This window comes from Poecilia reticulata, linkage group LG12 (assembly GCF_000633615.1).
Source record: "Poecilia reticulata strain Guanapo linkage group LG12, Guppy_female_1.0+MT, whole genome shotgun sequence".
Classification (NCBI taxonomy): domain Eukaryota; kingdom Metazoa; phylum Chordata; class Actinopteri; order Cyprinodontiformes; family Poeciliidae; genus Poecilia; species Poecilia reticulata.
Window position 1 is genome coordinate 12,358,229 of NC_024342.1, and position 14,643 is coordinate 12,372,871.

The window sequence follows — 14,643 nt, forward strand, 5'->3', positions numbered from 1 at the left end:
ATATATAATTTACTTTTTTATTTTTTACTTATGCAGTACTCTGGTCAAGCTTTTATTGTTTTCAAATAATATAAATAGACTGAATTGGATATTAGTGTAGCACACATTTCTGTACCCTGCACACGTGTTCAGTGAATCTGTCATCAGTGTGTGACTATAAGTGATCATGCGCTCGCCTTTGTTTCTCTCTGAGCGTGAAGCACTTGTAAAAATGTTAGACAGTGCAGACACATAAAGGCCGACTCCTTCATCATCCACCCGACTCGAAGAAGCAGAAAAGCTAAACTCAGCCTTCAGCTAAATCACCAGCATTATCACAGATCCTGCTGTGGAAAATCAGCTATACAGGAGGTGTGATTCATAAAGGTATTTGCTAATAAACATTTATGACGCGCACAGTGATTCCATTTGTCATGATGCACTCGAGATAAAATTACTTGACCTCTATCCTATTTTGTCACCACGTAACCAGAAACACCAAAGTAGATTGACTTAATTTTAACGTGACAGACCAAAAATAAATTATGCATAATTTAGAAAAGGAACTGTGCACGTGGTTTTAAAAATCATTTCCACATATCAAACAGAAAAGCTTTGCGTCCATCTGTGTTCAGCCCACCCCTATGCAGAAACACCTAATGTTGCAATTACAGCTACTGTATACATCAAATTTAAAACCAGCTTCTGCAACAAAAAAATGGCAAAAATATCTAATGTATAATTGGTGATTACATAAATATTCATCCCCTAGGTGACTCACCTAATTCTATACAAGTCCAGCCCTTTGTGCTTGTAGTCCAACAATGAATGGAATACAGATCACCTGACTGCAGTCGATATGTCTTAAATGATTGCTAATTGCTAATATACATTTATGACGCGCACATAAATGTCTGCAAAAGACAGACTATGCAAGTCTGTCTTTTGCAGACTTGCATAGAGTCTGCAAAAGACATGCAGACTCCATGGTCAAGAAGAAGAAAGTTCTTTAGTCTGATGAGACCAAAATTGAGCTTTTTGGCCATCAGACCAGATACTGTGTTTGGTGGACACCAGTCAAAACCCAGACGTCAGTCCAATACAATTTGTTGGAGGACTTAAAAAGTGCTGCTCACAGCCAATTCCTACGAAACATAAGATTGTGAATGGCTTTGTGAGGAGAAATGGAGTAAAATTACAGCATCCAGATGTTCAAGCCTGATTAAGGCCTGTCCACAAAGACTCTGTGATGTCACTGCAGCTAAAAGTGGGTCTACTAAATACAAACTGGAAGGGGGTAAATATCTATTTGACTTTCATTTATTATTTTGTAGAACTCAGTTTTAGCTTAAAATTTTATTATTGAAAAAGCCAAATTTCATTGATCATGATTGGGGTGAATAGTTTTAGGTACTATTTACTTTACAATAATATACTTGTGTTGCCTTGATGAACGTGATGTTTAGATTTGTTTCTGATTGAAGGAAGAAATTATTTTCTCTTTGCCACAGGCCTGTAGGAGACAGACACCCACATGCAGATGCTCACTCTAACAAGCCCATTTACACCTTTCCTCTCACACACATAATTACTGCTCTGACAATAAACTTGATGTGCAATTATATTTCAGAAATGCAGCCTCATGCTGCGTTCCAGTTATCTGGGAATTGGGAACTTGGAACTGGATTCACTGCCGGATCCAAGGTAACTGTTTTAGTCAAGAAGTCGGAAATTCAACACGGTGACACCTACAAACATTGTTCGCAATGACTCTTACAAACATAATTTTAAGCTTTGCTTCAGTAAGCAAACACAACTTTCAATTTGTTCAGTTTAGAGTTTCAGGGGCTGCAGGCAACATTGATTTTAGATTCACTTTTATATGCGTGTCTTGTAAAATGCACACGTTTCCACTACGTCTTACTGCTGTTCATGTGAGATGCGACCATAATGAAACGCAAATTCAACTTTGGAAGGCTACGCAATATAATTTTCTGACTGGGAAGTAGGACTTTTCCAACTCTGAGTACAGCTGGAACCCAGAATCTTTAAATGTGGTGGTGGTGTTGTTTTTTTTCCTGTGTTTTACCTCAGAGCCATGGAGGTCCCATTGACCGACGGGACGGAGGCCCTGCTGAGCCCATTGGAGCAGATCCCCTGCTGAGTGTAACGTTCGTCTCCGCAGCAGAGAATCGCCAGGAACGCCCTTCGAAAAGCCTGGTTCAGGTAGGCGTACAGGAAGGGGTTCAGTCCTGAGTTAATGTATCCCAGCCACAGCCAGGCTGTCCACACCTGCCAGGGTACAGAGTAATTAATGAAGGGGTCCACCACGTTCGTGATGAAAAATGGCGCCCAGCACAGGGAGAAGCAGCCCATTATGATCGCCAGTGTCTTTGCTGCCCTCGTCTCAATGCGCATGCGTCTGTGTCTTCCTTGAGCCTGTTCTGAGGACAAGGACACAGTCGCTGTCCTCAGGCCGTAGTGATTCAGCGGACCCGAGGAGGTGGAAGACCGTATGGTTAAGACGTGGTCCGAACATGTAATCGGGACGGAGCCGGCACGTTGCAGAGTCTCTATCTGCCTGACGTGGACCATGGCGGTGACATAGATGCGGTGATAGGCCAAAACCATGAGGGCCAGGGGTATGTAGAAGGCAACGGCAGAGCAGATCAAGGCGTATGGCTGGTTGACCAGAAACACACAACTTGTGTTGGAGCCTCCCGAAAGGGATTGTTTCTCTTCAATCTGACAGGAGACAAAGAAATAATCGTGATATATTCTATATGGAGAGGATTAGTTTAGCTAAGAATAAACACAGGAACTCTGGAGAGACCCACGCTGACAGTTTCCATCATTTATTCCAAACAGCCTGAAGAAACAGTTATGTTAAAAGCCATAATAAAAAAGTACTTAGTAATATCCTTTTCAACTAAAAAAGGTTTAGTCTGTCTGGCAAGTTGCCCTGAAACTGCTAAGAAACAACAAGGGATAAATAAAAAATGCACAGGTGGAGCAGATCCTCAATATGTAAAAACAATTTAATATAATCCATGGTTTCTAGGCAAATTATTCACAACTCTGTCATTTTTTGGCATTTTGACAAGCCTCAGTTTAGTTGTCTGGAATTTTCCAAGATATTCCAAATGTAGTGGATAATAACAAAGAAGAAATATGACACAGAGATATATATTTTTTTAATAATCTGAAAATCACAGGGTGCATTTGTATTCACACATGTGGCTTTAATTTTTTGACTACAGCATTCCTGTCTCATCGCAGAAGGAAGTAAAGACAACAAGTCAAAGAAAAACTGAATATGAGCCAATGATCTGGCTCATGCGTCTGCCTTTGGCAATCTGTGACATGCCAAAGCACAGAAATTATTGTTGTCGCCAATCTTAACAGCAAAGGCAAGATAATCACTATTTTCAACACCTTTTCAACATTTCCGATCTTAGCTACTGGGAACTCACAATGTTCTCTATCCCAATAGTGTTCCACTTTTGCATGATGGGTAGGAAGGAGATAAATGTGGGGATGACCCAGCAACCGATGAGCATAAGTGCCACTCGGACTGGGGTCATCTTAGATCTGTAGACCAGCGGCTGGCAGCAGATGGCGTAGTATCTAGAAAAACAAACACAGATTTGCACATTTTACACTGTGTTAAACAGGCATTGATCAACATTGAATGCAATTTACACATAGAACTCATTTAATAATATGAACATTGGTTTTCAAAATGTGGTGCTAACTAGCAAAATGGGGTGGAGGCAGACAACTACATTTTTTTAAGTTGTAAAACTGGAGCTAAAGTTTAGAGTCCCAAAGCTGTGGATCAGTTGTTTCCATGGTGACAAACTGAGCTACGGGACGTTATTCTGTATGATGCATTCATACTCGTCCTTTCGAGAGAATTGATTTAAAATCAGTTCAATTCATTCAAATAAAATCCAATTATACAGATTTGGAACAACTTACATGTAGTCGCATTGAGTAATACAATTAAGTCAAATTTGCTTCATAATTCACTGTCAGTTAGTAAAAGCATATCTGAGTAAGCCAAAGTGAGTAGATTAAGACGTTTCTTTGACTTTTCACCAGTTCTTCATCCCGAGGAACCGAATGGAAAGGAATTACCTGCTTGTAACAGGAAGAAACCACCAGCAGAACCAGAGCCAGTGTAAAAAAAAAAAACAAGAAACACAGCTAAACATAAACACGTGTACTTTTTATGGGAAAGAAAATAAAAATCAGTACACATAGTTCATGGCCATGTATACACCATTAATAGCTCTGACCAGATAAAAGAGGCAGCTAGCAAAAGGCTACAGGGCCAGGCATCCTTTCTATAACAAAAAACAGGAAGAGAAAACAAAGTTAATAGCATCAGCTCTGTCAGCACATGGGAAGGAGTACTTTCTATGAGAAAGAATACACAGAATTAATGGCACCATGAGCTCTACTAATAGCACTACCTGGTAAAGAAAGACAGGGAGCTTGGAGGACATTCTAGGAAAGAAAAACATGAATTGTTCAAAAAGCAAATGGTGGCAATAGCTCCATCAATGATGTGTTCAAAGAAAGAGACACCGCTCTACACAGAATATCTGGGCCTGCTGTACCTTCCTTTGAAAGAGAAACGAATGAAAGAAATTAGAATAGTTAGAATAATGAATATTTCATTTTCTTTGTGCTAAAGAGAAACATTGCAAATGACAAAAGTACTTGGTTGGCAAAAAAAAAACAAGCGTACACAAAATTAATGGCATCAACAGTGCCATTAATGATTCCTCCCCTCAAAAACCATCCAGCATGTTGGAGTTTTAGAAGAAAACATGTGTTTCAATTCTCCTGTGTTGTGTCCTTGTCGCAGACACAGACCTGTCCAGTGCAATGCAGCAGAGGTGAAGGATGGATGCTGTGGTCAATAAAACATCCAGAGAGGTTCGCACCAGGCAGAAAATTTCTCCAAAGTGCCACTGGCCGGTGGTTAGCTCGATGGCAGCAAGGGGCATCACAAACAGCGCAACCAGCAGGTCAGCGAACGCCAGAGAGACGATGAAGAAGCTGGTCTTTTTTCGCCTAAGAGGAAACAACAAAACAGGAAAGCCTACTCAGGAACATGAAGAATAAATATCAGTTCTAGTTCTTTGCCAGGGTTCCTCAGCGCTCTTCCTGAGGAAGGTACAGCAGGCCAAAACGTCACACTTTCCAAAGTGTGTGAAGTTTGGATCTCAAATCGTCGGATCGATTTGAGAATGGATAGACACAAGTCTTAGACATTGGGACAGAGAATAAATAATTCAAGTACAAATACTTTTCTTTACCAGGTACTTTTCTCTTAAATTCCAGACATTTTCCAAACAAATTTTTGTATCTAATTAAAAACAGATATGAAGGTGTCTAACTGCTGTTCGCATCCTACCAGCTGCAGGCTGACTTTACTTATTTACTTGAGAACTTCAACGCTTCTTCCACTTCAGGAACCAAACAACAACCCAAAACAACCTCACCTCAGGTGCCTGTCCTTGCAGAGAGCAACCATAACCAACAGGTTGCCAAACACAGTCAAAATAATGATGACGGAAAGGAAGATGGTGAGAAAAATGGTCTCCCAAGAGCTCAGGAATCCTTGCTGCTCCTGCTGTCCATTATTTATCACGTCGTCCAAAAAACTGCGAGAGGAATAAGAAGTGACAAAATAAAACATTTTAAAATGCAGACGCATCAGGATGAAGCATCAGCATGATTTGTAACAAAAAAAAATTTCTCTACAATGACAGAATTGGATTGTACGACGTGGATTTTGGTAAAAGGAGCGAGTAAAAAGTATTAACAACAAGCATTCCAATAGTTCCAATAAATGTGATCCACAAGGATGGATTAGTGCTAAGTATTTTCATGTGATTGAATTTCCCAGGCAATCTAGACTGAAATCTAATTAGAGAATCTGTGGCAAGACTTGAAAAACCGATGTTCACGCACAAGAAGAATGGAACCAAATCTTATTCTATGGATGTTTGACGCATATGGAGGCATCCACTAAAAAAAAACCTGCTGCTGTTACTGCATGTGCTTTGTGAAAGTATTGGCTCGAGGAAGCTGAATGCATATCTGTGACACACTTTTCAGATTTTAATCCGTAAAAAAATAGTTAAATAAAACCTATCTCATTATTCTTTCACTTTACAATCCCAATCTAATCGTGAGCCGATAAAATACAGCTAAGTTTTGTTCTTAACCTGAAAATATGTAAAGCAAATCTAACTGATAAGTTAGCAATAATTAGTCATGTGAATCAATAAATGTGTGTGTGAAATAATCAAAATCCACTGGATCCAGTTGGATCTTTTTAGACTTACTGCTGAGGTGATGCTGTGGCCATCCCTAGTCATCTGCACCGAGGTCAGCCGAGGAGAGTCCTCATCACCCCATGCTACGGCCCTGATGGTACACACACCATACACACACACAGCCAGACAGTAATTGTGTTGGCTCCTGCTACAGGTCTGCATTTTTCCTGCAAATAGCAGCCAGCGTGCATCTGTAAACTGGCTGAATGTCTTGCTCTTCTTGTGTGTCCGTCTTGTGGCAGCATAAAGAAGTTAAAAATGTAACATTTGCAGCTAAAAATAAGAAGCGGGATCACAGCTTTATAATGTGTGATGTTTATAGGGTATTTAGACTGTGAAAAGCAGCAGCTGTGTCCGCCAGAATAAATCAACCTGTTAGCTTCTCTTTAGAGGTCATATTAATAGCCTGATAATTTAATAGGGCAGTGCTTTAAAAAGTGTCATGAAGGAAAAAATCCTTCCTTCCTCATTCCTGTGCCACCAAAGGTCAAAAGTCAGAAATCTGCCACAAATGGGGAATTTTAACAGCTTATAACAACATATGTTTAGACACAGAGTATCTATATCATCTCTCACCTGGAAACAGTTTATTTTTCTCAAATAGATTTGCTGTAGATCACCAGACTTCATCTACAGTCCAGGACTTTTTCCCATAAAGGAATAATATGGCAATGAGTCTCGTAACTATTTATTCAGGCTTTAAAAATTAATTTAAGCATGACGAGAAGTCATTTAGTTGATTCAAAAGTAGCTGAGGTCAGGATGTATTTATAAACCTGAGGTCAAACCTGAATGTGTTTTAAAGAAGCAGCTTTTATTTTTGTTCTACTTTTCACTGACGCTGACCTCATTTATCAGTACAAATCTTGGTTTTGTCTAGCGATTTGCCACTGTGTGTTTTTAAATCGAACATTAGTTTAGCTTATTGATCTGTTTCTAACCAAAAATAAAAGCAAAATTCTAAAAGAAAGAAACAAAACGTGCTAACCAGACCAAAAGCACAAGGTGAAATGTGCTTTGGGATATGTAAAACATACCAAAATCAAACAATCAATAAAATCTATGAGTTATCTGATATCTGATATCTTTTCAGACAACCCTCATTTATGTACAAAGTATAAGATAACATTTGTCTGATTTTTTATTTWTTTWTTTTTTTTTTWAAATAAACTCAAAATAAGTGCGGAGGCTGGATACTGTTTTTGATCCATTTATTGACTAAATGTTGTGCAAGTTCATAATTTGGATGCCTTAAAATACACACGACACTAGAGAAAGCATTCAAAGATTCAGTTTGACAGAGTGAAACATATTTTAAGACTTTCACTGGAAAAAAATATGTACACTGTGAGAAAATAAATGTGATAATAGTAATAACTCCACTGTAATGATGTCCACTTGTTACTTATTTTTACATACCATACAAATCTTAATAACTGTGTTTAATTTGTAAAGAATAATTATGATGCATAACATCCCTTGAGTCTAACTTACAAGGTACACAGTAATTACATGTTTATGCCAACAGTAAACCTGCCATAAAATGTAACATATATTTAAAACCCTTCAACATTTTCATTATATTTTGTGTCAAATTATCAGCAACAGAAATATTGTGACAGCAGCAACTTTTGTTTCCTGTAAAATTTGTCTCCTGCAACATTTCAAAAAATGCCTCATCACTTATATCCATATTGGAAAAATACTAAAGCTATAATAGCATCCTTTGTAGAAAGGATTATCATGTTACATTAAGCGTCTGTTCGTGAGGAACAGCAGCGAGGGCTTGTTTGACTGGCTTGTGGGAATCTTATCAGCTTTAAGCACCTATTACAACATCATTGTCTCTCCCGTTTTATGGCGACTCTCTGGTTTTATCTCGCTCGAGGGTCCGTATCGACACCTGATGGACTGGAAGGAGGCGACCTTGTCAACAACACCTACTTCCTGAAGACACATTATCTAAGTTTCATTTCTCTAGGGCTCATCTGCAGGCTTAAGACTCTTGTGTCAACACTGCTATGAGAGAACGAACTGAGGATGTTTCTGAATATGTTTTTATGTAGACATATAAATAGGATTTTAAAAGGCAAGGAAATCATATGGGTAGCTTTCATAGCACAAATATCGCAGACTTGCATCACTTTCTGACGTATCTTTTTTGTCAAATGATCAGATGGAGGAGAGCAATGAAATAACTTGACCCAGGATGCACCACAGTCGCCCTGTGTTTGGCTTGAGTACACTCCCACTGCACACTACATACCAGCAGTACTTAAGAGACAGTTCTCTGAACACATGAAGACCATGTGAGGATTAGAGAGGAGCTTCTTTTCATCCTGTGATCCTCAGTGACCTAATCTTTCAATCAAGCGCCCACGGAGTATTTTTTAAAAATACAAACAGCATAAACGGCTCTTTTGCACTCTAAATCTGTCAGGAAAAGAAAATGCTCTAGCTTTCATAAGACAAAAGGGATGATCACATACTTCCTGCACAGCCTTGTCTGGGCGAAGGATAAAAGGGGATTGGCTCCATGCTAAGGGAAAACACTGGATGGATAATAAGGAGCATGCAGCAAACTCAAAAACAGTACATTGAATCTTAATTTTACTAAAAATTTTTAAAACTTTTTTTTTTTACATCATCTTCGCAGCCTTAAAGCAGAACAATGAGTCGTAGTGCAATCTGAAAAATCTGCAACACAAGCATTTACCAGCTCTTCTGCTATTTACTAGGGTAAGATTTGTTTTTTTTTTATCAATTTATTTTAGGAATAGCTTATTCGTATAATAAGTAGTATATTCTATATTTTATCTGCTGTCTGTAGCAAGCAGAGTGATACACCGACCGACAAGAAACAGAGTTATTAGTTAGTTATTAGTGTTATTCTTACCCTTTTCCAGATATTGCACAGTTCAATTTGTCACCAAAATCTAATCAAACATTTTGCATCATAGAAAATTCAGAAAAGTTCATAGTTGAAAAATGTTGGTGAATTTTAAGTCATGTGTTTTGTTTCCAATTTATTTTCTGTAATTAGGTTATCTATTGGATTCTCTTCTTTCTAGTGCTGGCAGGTTTGTATGAACTTTGGGTGACTTGATCATAACTTATTTTAAATGTTTTTACCATTACTGAATACAAATATATTCCTTCTCAAACAGAATGCATACGTTTATCATAAGCTAAGCTAAGGGAACACACTGGAAATCTGGGTTGTATTTTCCTAGATTGAGGTAATATATTTTTAGAATGTCTCGCTGAGATCTCTGAGGTAAAATCCCTTCAGAGACTGTGTCCTTCTTTCCTTTTTTAACTAACGGTCATAATTTAATCATTGCAGTGAAGAGGAATAGCAGCACAATCATCTGAAAACATTAATTATATAAAAAGCTCTGAATACTATTCATAAGATTTTCACTTCAAGCTTAAAAATCCCTACACAGTCCCTTCATCTGCAATTCTTTTTGAAAATTGCTAATTTGTCGTTTTGTCTTCCTGCTTCTCGATTACTCATTTACTCTCACTAAACTAAATTATAAAGATATAAATAAGAAAATTTGAAGTAAGGACAAAGGACAGAGAGAATCCAGAGGCTGAGGAAAGGAAGGAAAAGAATTTCTGAGTGGCGGCTGCAATTTTTTTGTGTGTGATTTCCATCCAAGGAGGCGTGTTTTCACAGCTCACCGATTTCATTTCACAACTGACTGACACAGAGCTGAGCTGAACAAAATAAACTTTGTAAAGCAGGGGCAGGAAAAGGTTAGGCAGATTTTTATGTCTGTTTTGTATTGGCTGTACGGCAAACAGTTTTTATTATTAATACCATCACTGCCAACAGACACTGAATACCTAACTTTAAACATACGTTAATGCTGCTTTTACGTCTACAAATAAATGCACTTCATTGCAGTTATTTTGACTGGATAAATTTGCTTTAGTGGAGGTGTGGGAAACTAATTGCTTCTTTGCACGTCTGCACTCAAGCACAATACAATCGCAGGTTAAACTTTACATTTAATTGGCAGTTTCAAAGTTACTAATTAGGGAGGAAACTGAGTAACACTGCTACCAGTTTTTTTTTTTTGCAAATCTCACTTATAAAAATGAGCTTTTTTTTTTTTTTTACCAAGTGGAGGGTTAAAACTCTAATTTAAGCTATATTTTTCAATAAAATTTCAAAGTTGGAATAAAGCTTAAGTTTGCAAAGAGTTTGTAAAGACATGGGGGAAAAAATCTCATTGTACAAAAATATCACTCAGGAGAAGGATTCAAAATATCCAAAACTTTTCATTTTGAATAAAACACAGCCATCAAACTTTACAGTATTGTAAAGTTGTATGTAGAGCAGGTTGATTATAGGAAATTATTCATTGAGTTCAGGAAAACGGTGCATTTACAGCACTTGAAGAACTGGGAGTTGCTTTGAACAATCTGTATTAGATGCATAATTAGCACTCTGAATAACGAAGCAATAAATCTGTTCAACTCTGTGGCTGAACAGATTTGTTGTGTCGCAGAGTCCGCTGAGTAGCAAGTTTTGGACATAATGTGTTTTTTATTCATGTCTGTTAGTTTGTGTGGGAATAATTTGGATTCTGACTCCATATCCTATAAGGCCAACTCTGGCATCTTTACACTGGCTGCCTGTCTTTTATCGAATAGATTTTAAGATTCTTTTGTTAACTTATAAAATTTTAAATGGGTTAGCCCCCCCCTTATCTTTGGGACCTTTTAAATTTCCGGTCTGTGTCCAGAACCCTACGATCAAATAATCAGTTAATACTGACAGTTCCTCGGACTCGACTCAAGAGGAAAGGAGATCGAGCTTTTTCTGTTGCTGCTCCTGTTTTATGGAATAACGTACCTTTCCAGATTAGAACTGCCAACAGCCTGGATCATTTTAAATCGCTTCTTAAAACTCATTTTCACTCTTTGGCATTTCATTTATGTATTGTTTTGTGCTCTGTTTTGTCATTTGTGTTGTTGTTCTTGTACAGCACTTTGGTGCAGTTTTATACCTGTATTAAAGAGCTATATAAATACATTTGACATTAAGTTTCCTTTTTTGTTTCCTGCCACATGTGCAGAACATCTTGCCCCTTTGCAGTTTTTGGTAAATAATGTGGCAATTAATCCCAGGTAGGGTGCCACTGTTGCTTCTCCTCCTTCTCTCCTGTATCAGCCACTGTTTCTTGCACTGACTTTTCAAAGCAAAGCTGCACAATTCATGTGAACGTTGCTTTTTGATGGGCCAGAAGATGCATAAGTTGACAGAAATTACAAAGTAAATGCATGTTTTCAAAGTGGTATACATGCCAAGCAAATATTTAATAGACATCTGTGTGACAATTTGCTTTAAGTAATTGAAATCACACAGTTATAATTTTATTTTTTTTTTTAAAGTGTGAAATTTCAAGAACTGGACACTTTTCCAAATTACTACCCACACAAAAACATGTTGGTGGCTCGGGCTGCGATGCTCATTATCTCGGGTCTAAACGGAAATCAGAAAGACTTTAACACTACTATTTGTTTATTTATCATCATTGCAGGATTCCCAACTATCCTTGCTTACCATAGACGTATATTTGTATTGTGCTGCCTTAGTAGTGGCAGTATCATACTACAGGCTTACTTTTAGTAAAAGTGATGGAAATGAAAAGTTCCAAGTCAATTTTATCTGAAAACTTTCAGGTGTTTGCTAGACTGGCAAATATAGAGAAAAATATCTTCCCCCAATAAAAAAAAATCAATGTTTTGAATATGACCTAAACCATAATCTATGCTTCTTACGTTGCCTGTACTTGAACAGCAATAGGTGCTTTTTTATTGTGCAACACTGTTTCATGTCCCGCCCCTGTGTACATAAATATAACCTGTACAAACAACGTTTAACAGACACATCAGTGGAGCAGTGAGGTGGAGAGGAGTGGAGTTGTTCAGATTATCAGTGGGGGGTCACTTAATCCTAAGAAACAACTGCAGCATGGCAGAAACTGCTACTGCTGCTGACTTTGTGGGGATAACAAGATGCTTCTCAGTCAAGCTGTCCAAAATAAAGAATAACCAAAAACTGTACCGTTAGCAGGGATTTTTGCAATCCAGTTTGAATCTATTTTGAAGCATTTATCTAACTATGACTGTAAAAAAGATAAAGGAAAAGATAATAGATTAACTGTCACACAGAAACTGCATACATGCTTTACAAGCCTTTGTAAAATTGCTTCCCTCCTTTATAATTAATACATTTTTTCACGTGTGACTCAACTCCTSTCCTTTACACCACATTTGAATCTTCCATCTTGAATGCGCAACCTATAACTGAGTATTCTTAAAACCCGGTGATGCTTCACACTGCCTGAATGAGCTTACAAAGATTTATTCTAAAGCATGAAGCAGCAACACAGAAAACTACATACTCTGTCTTGTGGCCACTGTGCTGCTGAAAACTGCAGCTAATTAAACGGCTCCAACATTCACTTGCTTTCTGGCTACGTAGGACGTAAATAAATACTTCTCACTCACATATTCTCACACCTCAGATTATGAGCAGGCTGATCTGTGTGTTTGTGTGAGATTGTGTGTGGACTGGCTGCAGGAGGAGGATACTGTTGCCAAAGGGATAAATCATAATTTCCATTCTATCCTCTGCTAATTTCAAATACTTAGCAAAGCAATAACTACCTTGCAGACAGATGGGCTCACCTGAAGCTTCGCTGCACACTGTGTGTAATGTCTGACCCGACTTCTTACTGTTAGCCTCAAAAAGAAACCAAGAGCATCAACAGATTCTATGTCATTAATAAACCGTGCAGCTGCACCGGATTACATGTTCCCACCACATCATAAACACAGAGAGTTGACTTTGACTCAGTCCCGTGTAGATCACGATGATGCCCCAAATCAGAGGCTTAAAATAGCTCCCAAAAATGCACTCTTCAGATTAGGTCCTGCACTGGTAACGTCTGCGAAGGTTATTGAAGGGAATTTCTTTTGCTTATCAAACTCAACGAAGAGTCATCTCCGGCCTGGAGAAAGTGAACTTGGATCTGTGTTAGTTTCTAAAGTTAGTAATGGGCATTTTAGGATGCCATTTATTAGGGTTTGCTCTTGTTAATAATATCATTTTTAAGTGAGTTCATATAGGCAACACAAAAATATAAAAAAGCTATGAGTGATAATTGTTGCAAATTAAAAAAAAAAAAAGATTCTGCAGGTAATTTAGGGTTCCTACACCTTTTTTTTTTTCTCCAAGTTCTACAGATTTCGAGACTTTTTAGACATTTCAGGAGTACAAAACAGGAAAAAAATATTGCAGATATTTACACAATAGTGAGTGAAGCTTTAAAAATGGACATCCAGAAACCACAGACTGGAAAAAGGGATGGACGGACCAACAGATAGATGGCATGAAGTTACTTAACAAGAGCAGACATGGGTTCAACATCTTGCATCAATATTAATAAAAATGAGAACTTAAACAGATCTAAAATTTCAACCTCATTCTCAGTCAACCGTCCTCTTTAGGAATATGCATAATAACGCTAATGTGGTCTGTGTCTTTCACAGTCTGGATCCAGACTCATCTGAAGCCTTATCTGGACTCAAGTCGGTTATTAGGTTCCAGGCTTTTATGACAATTGCTCCAGAGCAATCACTGTGATTGATGGCAGGAGCCTGCAAGGCGGCCTGGCTGACTGTTTCTGCAGAGAGAAGTCAACCCGTGGAGAGATGGAGATGTAAGTGTGATAAAAGAGCTCAGCTTAAATCCTGAATAAAATCAGCAAGGTTGTCTCTAAAACAAGAACATACAAGAGTAAAGACATCATCCAGGCTTCGTACGAGTGCTCTGAAACCCGATTGTTTTATATGTTCACAAAACAGTTGACATTTAAACCAATTATGAAAATCATTGGCATGCTGTGATCTTAGCAACGTCACCCACAATTATCCAAAAACACACAGAACACGTCCAAAACAAAGAACTTGTGCTGCAACATTATGAAGACTTTATGATCCCCTGCTCTAGAGTTACAAAGCTCTAAATCTCACCCAACTCATTGCTGGTGGAAAAAGTCTGATTATGATGTAAAAGCAGAATCTTAAACGCGCTTAGGCATGTCAAACACAAAGCAGACCTTCTGTCAGTTTAACTCTGCAAAGATTTGCCAAAATTTGCCTTCTCCGGGTCAGGGGGGGTCGTCCTGCCTCAAGTGGAGGAGTTTAAGTATCTGGGGATCTTGTTCACGAATGAGGGAAGAAGGGAACAGGAGATCGACAGGCGGATTGGGGCAGCGTCTAC

The 14,643-nt window shown here is 38.2% G+C and overlaps 1 protein-coding gene across 8 annotated transcripts in view; it reads right to left on the reverse strand.

The window, feature by feature from the left end:
• Positions 1-1,587: 1,587 nt before the first annotated feature.
• LOC103473561 (5-hydroxytryptamine receptor 4) overlaps positions 1,588-14,643 on the reverse strand; it is a 23,082-nt gene continuing 10,026 nt past the window's right edge. For all 8 annotated transcript variants that reach the window (XM_008423890.2, XM_008423885.2, XM_008423889.2 and 5 more), the window contains exons 3-7: positions 6,345-6,426; positions 5,496-5,657; positions 4,864-5,064; positions 3,453-3,606; positions 1,588-2,724 (exon numbers count right to left, since the gene is read on the reverse strand). In XM_008423890.2, coding sequence (XP_008422112.1) covers positions 2,065-2,724; positions 3,453-3,606; positions 4,864-5,064; positions 5,496-5,657; positions 6,345-6,367 — 1,200 coding nt within the window. In that variant the 5' untranslated portion in view covers positions 6,368-6,426 and the 3' untranslated portion in view covers positions 1,588-2,064. The remainder of the gene's footprint in view (positions 2,725-3,452; positions 3,607-4,863; positions 5,065-5,495; positions 5,658-6,344; positions 6,427-14,643) is intronic.